Genomic DNA, 19,030 nt, shown 5'->3' on the forward strand with positions numbered 1-19,030 from the left:
ACTTTTAGAAGAAGCAAAGTGAGTTGACCTCTGACATCCAAGTGCCCTTGGAACAGCAGCAATAGCCCACCCAAGCTGTGGGGAGGAAGGGCAGGCAGAGAGCTGCATTCTGTCTTGATGAGCATGCAGAGATGTTATGTAAAATGAAAAGCAGACCGAGCCCTAAGTGTCTGTTTTTCCACCCCCAAGCAGATGCACTGGGGCCTCTCTCTCTTATCTGGATTTCCTTTTGTTTTGACTCTTTCCTGTCTAGGTCTTCCATCGACATCCATTTTAATAACATTCCAGCAGCTTAAAAACACATTGGGAACTTCCCAGAGGAAGGTGGCATAAGGAAGAAGACAAATAGTGTGCCCATGCAAAGATTTTTGCAAATTCTCATAGTAGCTCCCATGAATTTGAGCAGGAGGTTTATAGGGGTTGGTGCTTGATGTGCATCATAGAGTGATGTGCATCATTTAGGTCAGGATTTTGAGATATCTTGTTAATTGAAATACCCACAGTTGGTGACTTCAGGCCACCAGACTAGGTTTTCATTTGATCAAGTTGCATTTTAATTTCCAGTGCTGCCGAGTTTAATAGACAGACTGGGAGATGCTAAAGACTCTGTGAGGGAGCAAGACCAGGCCCTGCTGCTGAAGATCATGGATCAGGCTGCTAATCCCCAGGTGAGACTGGGGTGTTCCTGCAAAGAGTCCATGGGTTTCAGAGAAAAAAAATTTATGGTATTTCATCTGGCCCCACTTTCCCCCCATAGGATATTTACAGAGGGTGTACCTTTGAATAAATTAGTGAACTTAACATGGGTATGGAGTGCTTGGTTTAATTTCTTAGATTCAAGCTCATTTATGTAATTGACTCTTTGTGTCTCTGAAAAGATGCAGCTGTGATGTCAGGGCCATCAGCAGCCTGGCTGCAGCCCTGGCCCATGTCTGCTGGTGAGCTGGGCTGCTGGGACAGACAGCCAGGGATACAGCTCTGTCTTACCTGTCCAGCTGACCATTGTTGAGGGGTGGGGCAGGGTGAGACGGTTTTAGGAGAAACTTTCCCAGGGAAGGTAAAACCTAGACTAGTCTGGGAAGCAGAGCAGGTTAGAGGATGGGGTGGGCACAGCTCTTCAGGCCAAGAGAGCAGCGTGAGTAGGTGACCTTTGGTAAGTCACCCAGCTTCTTCTGCTTCATTTTCCTCACCCAGTAACTGAGGACAGTCCCACCTCTTTTTCAGGGTTGTCCGGAAAATTAAATGCAATTACATAAAGGAATGTGTTTTGAAAGGTTTTAGCTTGGTATAGAAACCTGTGTTACCATTTTCCAAAAAGCTCCCCAGAGGGCTAGTGGAGGCGGGGAGGGGTATGGCACCTGTTGTGAGGTCCCTGCCCTGGGGGTCCCTGGCTTGGATGGGCTGCAGCAGCCTCCTCCTCTTTTCTCCCCACCTTACCTCTGCCATCTGTAGTACGTGTGGGACCGGATGCTTGGTGGCTTCAAGCACAAGAACTTTCGCACCCGAGAAGGCACGTGTCTCTGCCTTGTGGCCACCCTCAATAGGTAAGTCTGGGTGGGGCCTGAGGGCTTCCTTGGCCAAGCTTTTGTATTTGTAACTTTTAACTTTGAAATCATCATATATTTATAGGAAGATGTAGAGAAGTGTCCTGGGAGGTGCCTCACACCCACCCGCTGTCTTGCGAGTCTATAGTGCAGGGTGCAGACCAGGAAGTCAGTATTGATATGAGCTTGTTCAGGTTCCTCCAGTGACACACGTGTGTTCTGTGTGTGCCCAACTCTGTCACAAGTGCACCTCCAGATAACTCGCTGCCACGTTCACGGGCAGACCTGTGCCTCACCCCCGGCACTCTCACATTGCTGTTCTAGCCAGTCCCCAACCTCTGCCAGCCAGTCACCTGTTCTCCAGCTCTGAGATTTTATTAAGAACGTTATATGAATGAAATCACACAGAATGTGACCCTTTGAGATCAACTTTGTTTGTTTTCCTCATAGCATAATTCCATTGAGATTGCATATATGCTGTGGCCAAACATTTCATTGCTTTTTATTGCCAAGTAGAATTCCCTGATATAGGTGTATCATAATATATTTAACCATTCACCTGTTGAATACTTCCAGTTTTGGGTTATTTTAAATAAAACTGTTCTAGATACATGTACCAGTTTCTGCCTGAACAGAAGTTATCATTTATTTTGGGTCAGTGTCTGAGAGTGCAATTGCTGGGTCATTTATCAAGTTTGTTTTTAGTTTTTAAGAGAAACTCTTAGCTATTTTCTATAGTTATCTGTACTGTTATACATTCCCACTATCAGTGGGTGAATGATTTAGTCTCTTCAGAAACTAGCGTTGAATGTTATCACTGTCTTTAATTTTAACCATTTTGATATGCAAGTAGTCTATGTCATTGTGGTTTTGCTTCCTTAATGGCTGTTGATGTTTTAAAATTAAAAATTATAGGTCACCTTTCCTGATTATGAGAGTATTACTGTATATGTCACAGAAAATCTGCATGAAGAAGAAAGTGATCATTGTCTATAATTCTGCTCCCTTCAGATAATCACTGTTAACACGTAGCATTTTGTTCCAGACTTTAGAGTTTTATTATTTTTTAAAAAACAAAATGGATAGTGTAATGTTTACATTACTTGGTAGATTTTTTCCCCTTAATGTGCTAGATTTTTCAGGGTCATTAATTATGGCATATGTCTGAAGCTTTTAAAAAATGTTTCTAGCCTTTGATAACAGTTGTTTCACTTATTTATCCTAAGGGAGTAATCCAAGGGTAGTCAAAGAGAATTGTATTGAGAGAGCGTGTCTGTGACTGCGCTTATGGTGGTGAACAGTTGCGAGTAGCTTAGTTATTCTCCAACAGGGCAGTGTCCTCTCAGCTGTTCATTGCAGCGTTTTCATCAGGCGGTTGTTACCTGAACGTCTGTTGTAGCGGAGAATTGCACACGCTGCAGGGAGAGGGTGAGGGTTAGCGGAGGGGTCCAGGAACCTACCTGGTAACACTGAGTCAGGCAGAGTAGGAACCATCATGGGACAAATAGTGATGCCAGCACGGTGGAACCCCCGCTGAGCCGGGCCTGGGCTTCAGCTTGGAGGGACGCCAAGTGCAGGGGGAGACTTGTGAGACGCACTCACAGTCTTGGACTCTGTGCAAAGGGCTTTTGGGTGTGTGTGTATTTTGGAAGCACGTAAGGGAGGATGAGGAGTGAGCCTTGGTGAGAGATAGTGGTGGGGGTAGGGGAGGTGGCCTTCTGTCTTCTGTTTTCACCACCAGTAAAGCATTCCTTTTGTTTTCAGCTCTGGAGCTCATACATTAACACTAAGCAAGATCGTGCCTCATATATGTAACCTACTAGGAGATCCCAACAGCCAGGTGAGTGTATTTAGCAAGAAAGGAAAATCGTTGGTTTCACAGAGTGAAGGTGCATTTTGATGATGTGGGTGGGACTTTATTCATCTCTTAGAACTCTAGGTATTGTTTGCAGTTGTTGGGTTAGTGCCCAGTAGTGCCCAGTATCTGGTGTCTGGGGTAGACCTGGGAGCCACTCTGCTCTTCTCTCCAGGTTGGGATGGGCCCCCCATTAGCCTGTAAAGTGACATCATCCAGACCAGCCTCCAAGAGAAGGACACTGTGGTCACCATCTGTGTAGCCAGAGAGGTGGGCATGGGGGAGGGAGCAGTGACCCCCTCCCAGAGAGGGAGAGGTGGGCTGTACAGGGCGTGGGGGCACTTCTTGGAGGTGATGGAAATGTGCCACGTTTCGCTTTGGGTGGTGGCCACACTGGTGCCCCATTGATGTTTTATGTAAATTAAAACAAAAACTGAAAAACAACAGCGTCACTTCCCTAGTGTCACGGCAGGTGAGGGTGGCGTTGGTGAGCAGTGAGCCCAGCTCAGAAGCCCCGTTCCTCTCTAGGTCTCTCCTAGTGTCATCAGGGGCCCTGGCTGTCACCTTAGCTCACACAGCCGCCTAGATAAAGGGGCTTAACATGGGACAGTGCCTTGCAGAAGTGTACACTTTGGCCCTTGAACAACATGGGTTCAGAGCACACAGGTCCCCCTTCAGGTGGAGGTTCATAGGATACACTGCTATACTGCATGGACCCTGGTAATCTGGATCCAAGGAGGCTGAACTACGCATGTGTGGAGGGTTGGTGCCTTGACCCCCGCCTTGTCCAGGGGTCGACTGTACGCTGGGAACAATGTCTCAGATTCAGCCTTGACTGGCAGCAACTGAATTGTACTCCATGGACAAGTCTGCATTCCTCTCGCTGCCCCCAGCTCAGCTCCGAGGGCCCGGGGTCTGAACACTTTCTGCCCTTTCCTCCTCCATGTCCCTGCCCTTCATCCCAGTTGCATTCCTGCCTCCTTTTGGGGGCTCTGCTATGCTGCCCATTCCTGCTCAATGCTGGGCTATGCTGGTCTCTCTTGCCTGCACCCACTTTCTTCTTTCTGTTCATCCTCTACCCAACCTTTATTGAGAACACTTGACATTGGAAATGTGATTTTCAGATATTTTTATTTTTTGAATCATGCTTTATTGTGCAACATTAATTTAAAAATAACGGAATCTACTTTTTAAAAAGATTCTAACTTACCACATGAACTGTTTTGCCTTTTCACCCCCTTGATGTCTTGTCTCCACTTTGTTTTCTGTGGGAAGAATAATTTATGCAGGTCATACTCTGAGGCTGTGACTGCTGCCGCATGGTGTCCTGTCCTTCTTAGAGCAGGAACACCAGCCGGTCTGGCTGAGGCGCTTTGTTCCTCACTCACGTGCTTACCTGGTGGCTCAGATGGTAAAGGGGGAAGGAAATGGCAGCCCACACCAGTATTCTTGCCTAGAGAACCCTGTGGACAGAGGAGCCTGGTGGGCTGCTGTCCATAGTGTCGCACAGAGTCGGACACCACTGAAGCGACTTAGCATGCATGCATGCATTGGAGACAGAAATGGCAACCCATTCCAGTATTCTTGCCTGGAGAATCCCAGGGACAGAGGAGCCTGGTGGGCTGTCATCTATGGGCTCGCACAGAGTCAGATACGACTGAAGCGACTTGGTGGCAGCAGCAGCAGACGGTAAAGAATCTGCCACAGTGTGGGAGACCTGGGTTCAGTCCCTGGGTTGGGAAGATCCCCTGCAGGAGGGCATGGCAATCCACTCCAATATTCTTGCCTGAAGAATCCCCATGGACAGAGGAGCCTGGCAGGCTGTAGTCCATGTTGTCACAAAGAGTCAGACACAACTAAGTGACTAAGCTCAGCACAGGTGCTTACTCTGGTCTGACAGGTGATGTGAGAATTCACGCTGGGCTCGGGAGGCAGAATAGGGGTCAGTGAGGCCAGGTTCAGCAGGCAGTCATCGGCCATCTGGAGTAGACAGCATCTGTAGCCAGAGTTTCCCACACTGAGCATCCGAGGAGCCTGAGTGTTCACATCTCCTGAGGAGGGTTTCTCTGCGTGTGAGCGAGTGTGTGCAGACACACAGGCCCGAGGGCCTTATCGCCACCCCTGGGGATGCTACCTGCTCCCCTGACGCCAGCCCCCTCAGTCGCCCCCCCTCCTGGGGGTGTCTGTCCATGTGCTTGTGCTCCTGACTTTACTCGCGTTTTCTTGTCCGTCTTTCCTGCTAGTCTCTGAACCATCAAAGTCCAGATTACCCTGTCTTCTCTTTATCACCCTAGGGCTGCCTTAGGACTGAGTGGATTCTCCAGAGCTGTTTGCATGGCTTTTCCCTCTTAGTTGTGGACGTCTCAGGCTTTTGAGAACAGTTGTGTCTTCCTGGTGCTGTCACTGCACTGGGTGCCCAGCATTATGGTCAGCTTCCATCCAGCTCTCAGTCCTTTGGTGCTGGTGGTGGTATGTGTGTGGGTGTGTGTGGGTGTGGGTGGGTGGAGGGCTCTGCATGGTGGTGGTGGTGGTGTGGGAGTCGGAGTGTGTGTGGGTGGGTGGAGGGCTCTGCATGGTCCTGCATGTGGCTCCTCATGTCAGTGAGATTTACCTTTAAGGTGAACCCTGTAGACACTCCTGCACCAGAGGATGTGAGTCCTTTGATTGTGGTCTCATTGTACAGTGACCCAGCTCCTCAGTGGACCCCACGCAAAGGCTCTGTGTGGCTTAGGATGCTTTTGGCTGCTGAAAGTAATTCAGTCATGAGAGCAGTGGGGACAATATATTGTCCCCTGTGAAGGGGGCCTGAGGGAGGGAGGCCGCAGGGCGTGTAGCAGTTGTGTGACGTCCCCGGGCCTGTGCGTGCCTGGTCTTCTGCTGGGCTGCCCACCCCCTGGGCTTTCTTCTCTGCAGCTCTGCTCACAGCCCTGGCACGGGTGTAGTCCAGCTGTGTGTGTGTCCGGCCCTCCTGGCAGATGAAAATGTGGTGCTCCTCTGTCCCTGTCGTGTTTTCAGCTTTTTTATATTGAAAGGTTCACGTTTAGATAAAGTGGAGAGAGGGTTGTGCTGCACCTCCCATCACGCAGCCTCAGCAGCGGACCACTCAGGGCCAGTTTACTTTCATCACTTTTGCTCCCCGACCCCATCATTTGGAAGCAGAATGTATTGAATGGATGATTTTGAAGGAAATCTTAGCCATCAGGTGGTTTAGTTCTTGACTCCTCCCCACCTAATCTCAACACCACTGTTGCTTCCTGCCCCTTTAGAATGGCTTGTTTCCTCATGTTATTAAATGCCCAGTCCACGTGCACTTTTCCCCATGGGTCTCCTGTGGTATAGTGTTCCCTGCGTTTCTTTCCCCAAGTGGAGAGATGTTTTCCAGAAGCTTTCCTCAGGTTTCCTGCCGCATCTCATGGTTGAGAGTTGTATCTTGGGGGAGGGACAGGAGCATGGCGTGGCTTTACACTCACGATATAAACAGCTAGATGTTACCTTCCTAGCTGAAGTCAGGGTTTCCCCCTTTGGGGTATGGGTTGCAGAACAGGGCCTATGTCTGTTGCCTAGGAGTACAGGGCAAAGGCAGCCAGCAGTCTTGAGACACTTGCTCAATAGGGTGTTCATTGCCAGATTGGAGAAGGAAATGGCAACCCACTCCAGTATTCTTGCTTGGAAAATCCTATGAACAGAGGACCCTGGTAGGCTATCGTCCATGGGGTCAAAAAGAGTCGGGCACGACTGAGCGACTTCAAACCGCCCCCCCGCCCCCCGCCGCCACACCCCCCACCCCCATCTGCTGTCTGTTTTCCTGAGGATTTTGATCTGCTGTGAAGGATGGGGTGACTTTGGCCTTGCAGGAGTTTCTGGGGCCCTCCCTTTGAGAGTGAGGTTTCCCCTTGAGTTTCAGGCTGTGTAGGGAACCTGTTTCCTGCCACTCACATCTGGGTGTAGTGTAATGAGGTGAAGTGACAGGCACGTCCTCGGGCCCTTGTCTTTTGCTACCTGAGTGGTCCGAGCTGTTGGGGTTCCTTTGCAAGGTGAGCCTGTGGGTGGCCAGAAGCCAGACTGGGACCTACATCGTTGCATGTAGAGGTGAACACTGCTTTATCCCTTCAGCCTCAATTGACTTGCTTCAGGGACACTTGTCTTCTCAGCTGGGTTACAATACTCTGTAGTGCCACACACAGTCTCTTCTGTGATTCTTGAATTGAGGGTCTTTCAACTGACCCTGTAGCTTTCTGAGCCTGGAGAGTAGTTATTTAAAGGCTAAGGTTGTTAGTCTGAAAGATGTAGATAATACCAGCTCCACCAGCCATTGTGTTGAGTGCTTCATATTCAGGACCACAGGGCACAAACAGCTGGCCTGAACTTGAATTTCAGCCTACAGATGTGTGTGTGTCTATACACGTGTCCTCAGGGTGATTTTTACTTTTGGAGTTTGGACAGTTTTACATTTGGGAGATGTGTATTTCTGATTTTTCTCCAAAGAGTGAGGATGAGGCAGAGCTGTACTTGGCAGCATTCCAGTATGTGTGCCCCCATGGCCACGAGCTGGTGGCATGCTGGCAGCTGCCTGCCTGAGGCCGCATTCCCCTGTCCTCTGCCCTCGGGTCCCCTCCCAGGGTCCTGGGTCCTCATCCTCCCACCCTGTTCTGCCCATTGTGTTACCTGCCTGGGCCATGTGGCACCCTAGTTTGGTACCTAATAGGCAGTCAGATATTTGTTGAATTGAATCCATTATTTTTTTAACCCCAAAGCAACCTTCCAGTTATGAAGGAGGAAATTGAGATTAAAAGAGTTAAAATATTTTGTTTAAAGTTATATAGCCTCTAAATGGCCAAGTAGGTCCTGAGGGCTACTTTGACTCTGAGGCTAGTAATTTTGTTGATTGATTGACTGAATGAATGAGTGATTTTTTGAATTCTGTAGTGCTTTACAGTTTTCTGAAGTTACACACACAATTTCATATAGTAGTCCCATGCTGCTGCTGCTGCTAAGTCGCTTTAGTCATGTCCGACTCTGTGTGACCCCATAGATGGCAGCCCACCAGGCTCCCCCATCCCTGGGATTCTCCAGGCAAGAACACTGCAGTGGGTTGCCATTTCCTTCTCCAGTGCATGAAAGTGAAAAGTGAAAGTGAAGTCGCTCAGTCATGTCCGACTCTTAGCCACCCCATGGACTGCAGCCCATCAGGCTCCTCTGTCCATGGGATTTTCCAGGCAAGAATACTGGAGTGGGGTGCCATTGCCTTCTCCGAGTAGTCCCATAATAACCCCCTTTCACCCCTGTATTGCCCCTGCCCCCTTCCCTCTCCTTGCTGGCAACCACTAGTGTGTTTTCTCTATCTGAATGTTTCTTTTTTTATTTATTCACTAGTTTGTTGTGATTTTTAGATTCCACATATAAGTGATATCAGTGTTTGCCTTTCTCTGTCTGACTTATTCCACTTAGAAGGCTAGTCATTTTCCCACTAAATCCCTTAAACTCTTTACAGCCGGACTTGTAAGTAGCAGACAGGATATTGATTCCTCTTTAAAGAGTTTCCCCAGTGTGACCTGCTCTGGCTCTGAGCAGATACCGTGATTAGAAAGTAAGCAGTGGTGATGCACCTGTCGTTGATTTCAGACAGTGGCATTGACTGCTTTTGTAAGATGTGCATGTCTCGATATGAAGGTGTTTCCTGACATCAGAAATTTTTTCCTTTCCAAAATAGTCTGGTAATCCCTGTTATTAAGCTCAGGCTACCATGGCAGAATACCATAGATGGGGAGGCTTGAACAAGTGAAACTTGTTTCTGGCAGTCCTGGATCAGGGTGCCAGCATGGCTGGCTCTAGTGAGGGTTCTCATCCCATTTTGCAGATATAGAGAGCTCTCTTGGCATCTCTCTTACAAAGACAGCCCTCCTGTCATATCAGGCCCACTCTTAATGACCTCATTTAACCTGAATTCCCTTCTTCACAGGCCCTGTCTCTGTCTGCAGTCACATTGGGCTTCAATAAAGGAATTTTTTCGGGGGCTGGCCGTGGTGGTGGTGGGGTGTCACATACACAATTCGGTACATAGCATCAGGTTTTAGGTGAGAAGATAGCAAGAACCTGGAGTTTGCCTATCTATCACAAGGGAAAAAATGTGAGTAAAATTACCTGTCATGCACTACTCTTAATCATAGGGTGACTTGCAGTGTTCAGGATTGTAAATTGTTCGTATTCCTACTTCTTTCCTCTCTCCTTCACTCTCTGTTTCTTTGATTTCATTGCTTGAGACCAAATCTGGAATCATGTTCTCCTGTCTGTGCCTGCTCTCCTCCCCCGGGTACCCCCTACAGGCTGGCCTTGAATTCATTGGATTAAATTTATTTTTTCTTTCTACCTTTTTACTGGCAAAATTTTAGACCTGTAGAAAAATGGAAAGGGTAGTATAGTGAACAGCCGTATTTACCATTTAATGTTTTTGTCACATTTGTTTTATAACTCAACATGGATACTTATGCACACATGTACACACACATACACAGAGAAATACTTTTTATTCTTGAACCATTTGAAAGTATCTAGCACACATGATCTTTTTACTCCTATATAATAACAGAGATATTTTTATATAATCACATGCTATTTTCACATGAGAAATTTAACATTGATAAACTATTAAGTTAGTACAAAAGTAATTGCAGTTTTGGGCCATAGATTTTAAAGCACTATAACTAGGCTCAAACACATGTTTATTATCAGAATAGGAACCGTTGCAATCAACATACTTTGCCAACGAGAAGTAAGTTTGTTTATTCCTGTAGCATAAAAATCCATGCTTTGGGATTCAGTGAACTCTTGGAAAGCATTTCCTGCCTCCTTCTGGTTTGTAGGTGTTTTCCCTGCAAAAAGTTGTAGAAATGCTTGAAGAGGTTATAGTTGGTTGGTGAGAGGTCAGGTGAACATGATGGATAAGGCGAAACGTCATAGCCCAATTTGTTCAACTTTTGAATCTTTGGTTGTGCAACATGTGATCAGGCGTTGTTGTGGAGAAGAACTGGGCCCATTCTGTTGACCCATTCTAGCTGCAGGCATTGCAGTTTCCAGTGCATTTCCTCCGTCCGCTGAGCATACTTCTCAGATGTCATGGCTTCACTGGAGTTCTGAAGGCTGTAGTGGATCAGATGGGCAGGAGGCTGCCAAAGAGTAACCATGGCCTTCCTTTGGTGCATGTCGGGCTTTGAGAAGTGCTTTGGAGCTGCCTCTCAGTCCAACCACAGGGCTGGTCATCGCGGTTGTTGTATAAAATCCACTTTTAATTGCCTGCCAGGCTCCTCTGACCATGGAATTCTCTAGGCAAGAATACTGGAGTGGGTTGCCATTTTCTTCTCCAGGGGTTTAATTGCACATCACAATTCAATTGAGAAATGGTCTGTTGTCATATAGAATAAGAGAAGACGACAATTCAAAACAAGTTGTTTTTTTTTTTTCGGTCAGCTCATGAGGCACCCACTTATCGAGTTTTTCCACCTTCCAGTTTGCTTCAAATGCTGAATGATCAGAATTAGCAATGTTGAGTTCTTTGGCAACTTCTCCTGTAGTTGTAAGAGGATCAGCTTCGATAATTACTCTCAGTTAGTTGTTGTCAACTTCCCATGGCCGGCCACTGCCCTCCTCATCTGCAAGGCTCTTGTCTTCTTTGCAGAACTTCTTGAACCACCACTGCACTGTATGTTCATTAGCAGTTCCTGGGCCAAATGTGAAGTTGATGTTGCAAGTTGTCTGCACTGTTTTACAACCCATTTTGAACTCAAAAAATCACTCAAATTTACTTTTCATGTAACGTCATTTATATAGTCTAAAATAAACAATATGTAATAAGTCATTAGCAATAAAACAAAGTGAGAAATGTGCATTAAAATGATGTATAACACAACCAGATTTATTTAAGAATGTATTCCAATATCAAATGGCAAAATTCAGCAATCCAAAATCCCAGTTACTTTTGCACCAACCTAATGTTTGGCATATATACAGTCCATATTCAAATTCTCCCATTTTCCGTTTTTTTTTTTGTTTGTTTTTAATAAAGTTCATTCTGTCTCTGGAGCCTTATTTATCCGGACCTTTCCCCCCGTCTGTGTTTGCCTTGAGCTTCCTGAAGCTTATGCTGCGCTGCTCTGCCTTCATGCCTCTGCACTGGCTGTTTACCTGTTTGGAGCCTGTCTCATCCCATTTCTTCCTCCTGAAATGCTGTTTCTAAGCACATTTTAAGTGGTTCCTTCCTCTTCCATAAACTGTTTCTTGGTATCCTTTGGTGTGCTCACTCCCCTCTATTGTGTGAGCTCTCTGTACTCTTTTGTATAACATTTATTACATCCTGTCCTGTATTAAATGTAGAATTTATGGACTTTTTCCCCATCTACCTTTTAGAACTTTGCACTTCTTGAATTCAGGTGCTGTGTAACCTTTACCACACTTTTCTGTTGCTAAGTATTTGTTTAATTGGCCTCCATCCAGAATGCTCTACATGGTGGTTTTTTTTGTTTTTGTTTTTTTTAGAATAATTCACTTATTTGTAGTGTTTTCCACTTTGGTCTGAAATTTCTAGTTTCCAGACATCATCTTAAAGGATGAAAAGAACTAAGGGGTATAGACTTTAACATGGACACAGGGTTGGGATCTGAATTTTTTTTCCATACTCTCTGGAGTTGTGCCCACAGAGTCAGAGCTGTCAAAGTACAGCTTTGTCTCATCCCACGTCTCTAAGGGGTTGTGTTCAGAGTCATGTTGGTGAGTGGGTGATGAACTTGGGGTGTTGGATAGCCTGTTGTGTCCACAGCAGGAAGCGCTGGGGAATGACACAGAGCAGCTGTAAGATCTCTTCTTTTACATCTAGGTTCGAGATGCAGCAATAAACAGCTTAGTGGAAATTTACAGACATGTAGGAGAACGTGTGAGGGCAGATCTCAGTAAGAAAGGATTGCCACAGTCCCGGTGAGTTCAGACGTTTTCCTTCTCTTGCTCTTTCCCTCCTCTTTCTCATCTTGGTTTGCACTGCTTATTTGGTTATGGGGTAATTTTTTTTGAAAGACTATATGGTGAGAAGATTGGTGGATGGCGATCTTGTCCAGATCATGTCCCCTTTCATTCCGCTTGCTCAAAAGTAAGACTTTTCTCACCCAGACATCTGACCTGGTCCCATGCCACAGACTGTTTTTAGAAGCATATTTAAAAGTGATTGGTGTTGAAAGATTTTGCATTCTCTGGGTTCATGTGGTTCTACATTTCGTATGTACATGGAACCTGGTATCTTGGGGGCTTGGAATGTATTTGTTTGAATGAAGCCTTTCCCAGATAAATCTGGATAGAAATATATCAGTGATAATTCTGGACATCTTTGAGATGTTAGCCTTCTGGCTAGTAATGCCAGTTTCAACATCCAAGTCTCCAGTGCAAGATTATTGTCTTACCATATCCAGAGTCTCCTTGAGTCCACAGATGTTTCTGTTGTCAGACTTTTAAAAATAATGAAAAATCAGTTATCTATGATTTTTAACTATGATGTAGAAATTTTATACCAAATGAATTTTAAACCTTTTGACTGTCTAATTGGGAGAAAGTAATATGAAAATCCTGGGAAGTTAGGCTGGATGGGACTCACCGAGTGATTTATCTGGACCTGTCATTGTGCTTATGGGGACAGCTGAGGCCCAGTGACAGGAAGTGACTGGAGACAGGACCCAGCCAGAAAGTCAGGGCTCAAGCTGATATCCTGTGCTTCATTTTCTCTATCCATTCCACAGATGAGCTTGCAGAGTATTGGCCATCTCCATCTGGGGCAGAATATTGAGATACACAGGAGCCATCTGTCTTGACGCCCCTCAGTTGGGTGTGATGGAAGTGGGCGACTGACCCTGCAGTCAGGGTGCCAGTGGCACTTGAGGGGGGACATCCTTCCTTGTTGAGGGTCACATCTGACCCCAGTGTTGCTTTCATCGTGGTCCTTGGGCCTTTGTGTTTTTTTTTTAAGCACTACAGAACAGTAGAAGGTGCTGAGGATACTCTGTACTAGCAGACAGCGTGATCCATGAGCCCTGGGGGAGGAGTCAGCAGTTAGTGTGGTGGACACCAGCCATTTACACTGAAGCCTTTCAGTGGACAGGGTCAACAGACAAGAATACAACTACTTTTTATGTTTTTTACATGAAGGTGATCTGTGAGAACAGGGCTTTTTAATTCCTGTATTTTATGAACCTCCACCTTGTAGTCTCTGAATATATGGTGAGAACACTTGGGAGGGAGAAGAACTGCAAAGTACTGACCAGGCTTTTAGGGAAAACTGGAGACTGCAGGGAACCAGGGGTAGTTAGTGATGATGTCCCCATCACTGCTGGGGAAATGGGTCTTGGGCCGTGAGAACCTCTCCTGCCCCAGGCCTGGTGTCACCCTGCTGAGTGCCTCATGGTGAGCCTAGGCCATGGCCGGCCTGTCTTCCCCATGGGAGTCCTGTGTCACGTTCAGCGGTCGCTACAGCAGCTGACAGCTGGGCGCGTGACATGGTGAAACTGAGGTCTGCGAGGTGGGCACAGAGGGCGAGTCACATTGCAGACCAAGGCGTCCTTACATAGGCCTGCATGTGGGGTCGGCCTGGGCTCTGCCTGGGCTCTGCCTGGACACTAGAATGTGGGGCTGCCCTTTATGTCCACAGAGGGGTCTGGAGTCTGGCCCGGGTATGGCTGCCCACCTGCCTTTCTGTTGGGACTCTGGCATTTGTGGAGCCTTTGGCAGTGCTGGGTGAACAGCCCCACAGACCCTGGCCCTCAGATTTAATGAGCCTGCCTAGTGCCAGCATTCCAAGCGTCTTGTCCCGGCTTGTGGCTGGGAATTGAGCATGTCCTGTGTGACTCCACCAGGAGAAACTCCAGGAATCTTTAGTCTAGTCTCCTGTGGTCCTCACCCCTTTGCTGATTTTCCTTTCTGTCCTTTTATATTATAATAATCACAGCGGTCAGTGTGACTCTGTGCCAAGGTTTTGAGTCCTCCCAGTGACTCGTGAAACCTGGACTGGTCTTAGGGACCCCACAGAGTGAGTTAGGTAAGGTCCTGGAGCTGGGGCTAGAGCCTTCTCTTGCAGACTCCCAGTCATGGTTTTTTCCCCACTGTCAACTCTACTCCCTTAAACAAACAAAAAAAAAGATTAAAAGAAGTAACAGAAGAGTTAGTGCCTCTGTGGTTAGGAATGAGAGTTTCCACCGTCTCATGCTAGCTGAAATCCTTCCTCAAATTCTGGCCCAAGAGGAGAGGGTTAGCCTAAGGGAGTGACCCACAGCTTTACAGCCACTGTCATAAAGCTGGCAGACACAGTACTTGAAGAACGAGCCTGTTAGATCTTTATAAAACTTGACTGGAAGACTCGGAAACTTCTTTTATTTTTATATTTATTACAAGACAGTTACATAAAACCTTGCACTATGAGGGTCAGAAGCTCTGTCACCTTAATTTTGATGGGGAGGAGTCCAGATAGAATAGGTCATAGAAAGAATCTCCTTCCATCATTTGGAAAGCACAGTATCTGCTCTTTGTGGCTCCAGGTGGCCAATTAGAATACTTTGAGTATCCTAGACTTCTTTTACATCGTTACAGGATTTTTTGTTCTTGTTACATGAGCATAGAAGAGTCTTTAGCTTGGCAAGATTCCATGGCACTAACAAAATATTGTGGAATTTGCTTAGTGTTTTCTAAAACTTGCCTTTAGTCCTGGAATAAAAAATGTTGTCCTCTAGCAGTTGTCCTTTTCAGTCCAGTGGTTAAGAATCCATCTGTCCATTTCAGGGGACACAATTTTGATACCTGGTTGGGGAACTAGGATCCCACATGCCGTGCAATGCAGCAGAAAAAGAGAAAATGTTATCTTCTCATGAGTTTGTTCATTGAGTGAGTACTGTATTTGAGAAGAAGATTAGTTATGTCTCTAGGAAATAAAACACATGATGAAAAAGGATGCCTTTCTCATGTCAGCTAACTGATGTAGTAAGGGTGATCTGATTTAGGCAGCAGTTTTCTTTGCCCATTTCACAAAGGAGAGATAGTTGCATATTCTTCAGCTTCACTTTGAAGGAGCTGGAATCATCCTTTGGGGCCATGTGTTCAGTTCTTATTTGAGTATGTCATCTGTTGGCTAAAGTCACTTTCATCCAGAGGAGAGAGAGGAGATATTCAGCCCGATCTCCATCTTGGAAGGTGTCCAAGGATAGGAGGACAGAACTAAAATCCACCCTTCATAATGTGAAGTAAAATTCTTAAGAGTGACAAAAACCAAGAAATGACCCCTACGTGGGGTCTCAGCACAGCTGAGCTGTGAACGTCAGTCAGCATAGTGTTTGGACATTTTCTGTTGTTTTACACGTATTGTTTTCACAATTCACATGCATGATGTGTTCAGAAACCGAGTCCTGCACGGTTCACTTCTCACTGTCCATTTTAAGAGGCCATATCACAGTAGGATATTTGTGAGATGTCTCTGGATCTAAGGAAAATGTTGGTAGGTTCCTGTCACTTACTCTCCAAGGCTTCCCTTCACAGACAGATGCTGTCTGCCCACGTGGACACTGTCACCCCACTATATATGCCAGAAAATATTTCTATTCCATATGGTATGATTTAATTTGTGAGGCTTTGGTAAAATGATTGCTGGTGTGAAATTTCTTCTGGAACCATCATTTGGGAACCAAGCTCCTGAAACAGCAGCTGCTTTAAATCTGATATAGTTTTAAGTTCTGCTGCTGCTGCTGCTAAGTCGCATCAGTCGTGTCCGACTCTGTGCGACCCCATAGACGGCAGCCCACCAGGCTCCTCTGTCCCTGGGATTCTCCAGGCAAGAACACTGGAGTGGGTTGCCATTTCCTTCTCCAATGCATGAACGTGAAAAGTGAAAGTGAAGTCGCTCAGTCGTGCCTGCCTCTTAGCGACCCCCTGGACTGCAGCCTACCGGGCTCCTCTGTCCATGGGATTTTCCAGGCAAGAGTACCGGAGTGGGTTGCCATTATAGATAGAGCTAAAACATGTCGTTGGATGCATTTTAACTCTTTGGTGAACTTTCTTTGTGAGCATGCAGTTTTGAATATAGCTTTCATAGTATTTGTTTATAAAAACCTTGCAAACAGTCACTAGACATTATTATCTAATGATTGTAAAGGGGAGAATTGAAGCGTTCTTGTTTTTGGTTTTAATTTGCTTGCTAAAACTTTGGTGTTAAAAGGGAGGGCCCAGGGCAAAAGCAGATGAGAAATGTGCTCTGTAACACCCCTCTCATTTCTTTTTTTAAAAAAATTGTTTTTTGGCTGCACTAGGTCTTTGTTGCTACTTGAAGCCTTTCTCTAGTTGTGGGGAATGGGACTGCTCTCTAGTTGCAGCGCTCAGGCTTCTTATTGTGGTGGTTTCTCTTGTTGGAAAGCATGAGCTCTAGAACATGGGCTCAGTAGCTGTGGCTCACAGGCTTTGTTGGCTCTGCAGCATGTGGGGTCTTCCCAGACCAGGGATCAAACCCGTGTTCCTTGCATTTGCAAGCGGATTCTTAAGCCCTAGAGCACTAATGAAGTCCACCCCTGTCATTCCTAAATTTTATTTTCTGTAAGTCATTCATACAGAGAGGGTTGCCTAGATTTACAAAATACATTGAAAAAAAGGCAGTTTCTTGTCTCTTCTGCCACTTTTCCTCAGAGGAAAACCCTTCAGCTGTTTTTACTGACTCTCTTGTATCTGTTGCTTTGTCTCTAAGTACTGTGCGTGTACTGCTATTTCTCAGTTTTTGTCACTCTTAAGAATTTTACTTCACATTATGAAGGGTGGATTTCAGTTCTGTCCTCCTACCTTCCCTCAGGTATACTTACCCTCTCTACCTCCACCAAAGCTAGACCTGTCTGCGTTTTGATTGGGACGCCGTTGGCTTTCTGCCGTCACTGTGCGTGCCGTTCACAGCTCATTGTTTATATCTGGTGAACCATGAGAACTTTCACAGCTCATTGTTTATATCTGGTGCACCATGAGGACTTTGCCTCCCCTCTCCCCACCTCCGCCCCGTGGGTTCCCGGAGTTTGTCTGACTTTCACCTGTGTAGCTGGCTATTTGCATTTCCTGCGCTTGGCTGTCTACATACTGCCAAGTCAGGTGCGCCTCCTTGAGCCTGCCTTCCCGTCCACACCAGCCACCTCTTCTGCCTTTTGCTTTATCATCCTTCTGGGGCTGCACACACCTTTCTCGGCAGGTGTGCCTACTGATTCTTGGAGACATCGTCTTTCTTGGTTTTCTCCCTCACCAGTAACTTTCTGAGGAAAGACGTGGAGAAAGAATAGTTTTTTGAGTCTGAGAATATCTTTATTCTCTCTAGATATTGATAGTTTGTCAGGGTCTAGAAATCTAGGTTAGAAGTCCTTTTTTTCATCCAATATGTGGAAGCTAATGTGCCTCCCTCCCCTCATTGAGTCCCAGCTTTCAGTGTTTCTAGTGAGAAGTCCATAGTCATTCTGATTTTCTGGTCATATGTTGTCACTTGCTTCCCTTTGTTCTCCTTGTTGATCTGAAACTTCATAGTAGACCTTATGTGAGACTAGTTTCTTATGCATTTGGGGGGCCTTTCACAATGGAACCTCATGTCATCTAGTTCTGGGCAGGTTTCCTTGTAATGACCTCTTGGACTAGTTGATCCTCTGATCCTCTTGTTTTTCTCTCCCATTTATAACTTCTTAGTTTTGCCCTGTGAGTAATGCTGCTGTGAAATTGGCTGTGTAAATATCTGTTCCATTCCCTGCTTTCAGTTCTTTGGGTATATAGTCTGTAGAAGCTAGAGCAAGTGGTAATTCTTTGTGTAAGTTTTTTGAGGAACTGCTGTTCTGTTCTGTAGCTATTGCTCCAGTTTGGATTTCTGTCAGCAGCGTACATCCTTGCCAAAAATTGTTGTTTTCTGTTTTATTTTGATAAATAGCCATTCTAATGCGTTTCTCATTGTGGTTTTGATCCTCATGGAATCTTTGTTGGAACTTTGTTGAGACTGAACTGACCATCAATGTAAAGATTTCTCTCTCTGTTCACTCCCATTCCGCTGGTCTATATGCCCGTCCTACTAGTAGTGCAGTCTTGATTCATGTAACTTCGTAGTAAATTTTGAAGGCAAACTTTGTTATTTCTAAGATTGTTTCGGCAATTTTGGGTACCTTGCATGTCCTTGTGAATTTTAGGTGTATTCGTCAATTTCTGCCTGAAAAAGGCACCTGGGATTTCGGCAAGAAATGAATCTGTAATGAGTTCGGGCAATATTACCGTCTTAATAACATTGTCTTCTAATCCATGACCATGGAATGTCTTTCCATTTTTAGAAGTGTTTAATTACTTTAAATGATTGCTCAGTAGTGTCCAGAGGCCATGACTTGCACTTCTTTTGTTAAATTTATTCCTTGTGTTTTCTCTTGGGTGCTATTCTAAGTAGAATTTCTTTTCTTATTTTCAGTTTCAGACGGTTCATCATTAATATATATAGATTATATATATATTTTTTTCTATTGATCTTGAATCCTGCAACCTTGCTGAACTCACTGGTTCTAATGGTTTTACTGTGGACTTCTTGGGATGTTTTAATACAAGATATGTCAACTGCCAGTAGAGAGAG

The 19,030-nt window shown here is 45.7% G+C and overlaps 1 protein-coding gene across 9 annotated transcripts in view; it reads left to right on the plus strand.

Annotated features, from left to right (window-relative positions):
* Nucleotides 1-19,030, plus strand: part of CLASP1 (cytoplasmic linker associated protein 1) — a 275,488-nt gene that overhangs the window by 97,105 nt on the left and 159,353 nt on the right. For all 9 annotated transcript variants that reach the window (XM_040228931.1, XM_040228932.1, XM_040228936.1 and 6 more), the window contains exons 4-7: nucleotides 565-668; nucleotides 1,453-1,544; nucleotides 3,309-3,384; nucleotides 12,266-12,363. In XM_040228931.1, the coding sequence (XP_040084865.1) occupies nucleotides 565-668; nucleotides 1,453-1,544; nucleotides 3,309-3,384; nucleotides 12,266-12,363 (370 nt within the window). The remainder of the gene's footprint in view (nucleotides 1-564; nucleotides 669-1,452; nucleotides 1,545-3,308; nucleotides 3,385-12,265; nucleotides 12,364-19,030) is intronic.

The sequence above is a fragment of the Oryx dammah genome, unplaced genomic scaffold, assembly GCF_014754425.2.
Source record: "Oryx dammah isolate SB20612 unplaced genomic scaffold, SCBI_Odam_1.1 HiC_scaffold_27, whole genome shotgun sequence".
NCBI lineage: Eukaryota > Metazoa > Chordata > Mammalia > Artiodactyla > Bovidae > Oryx > Oryx dammah.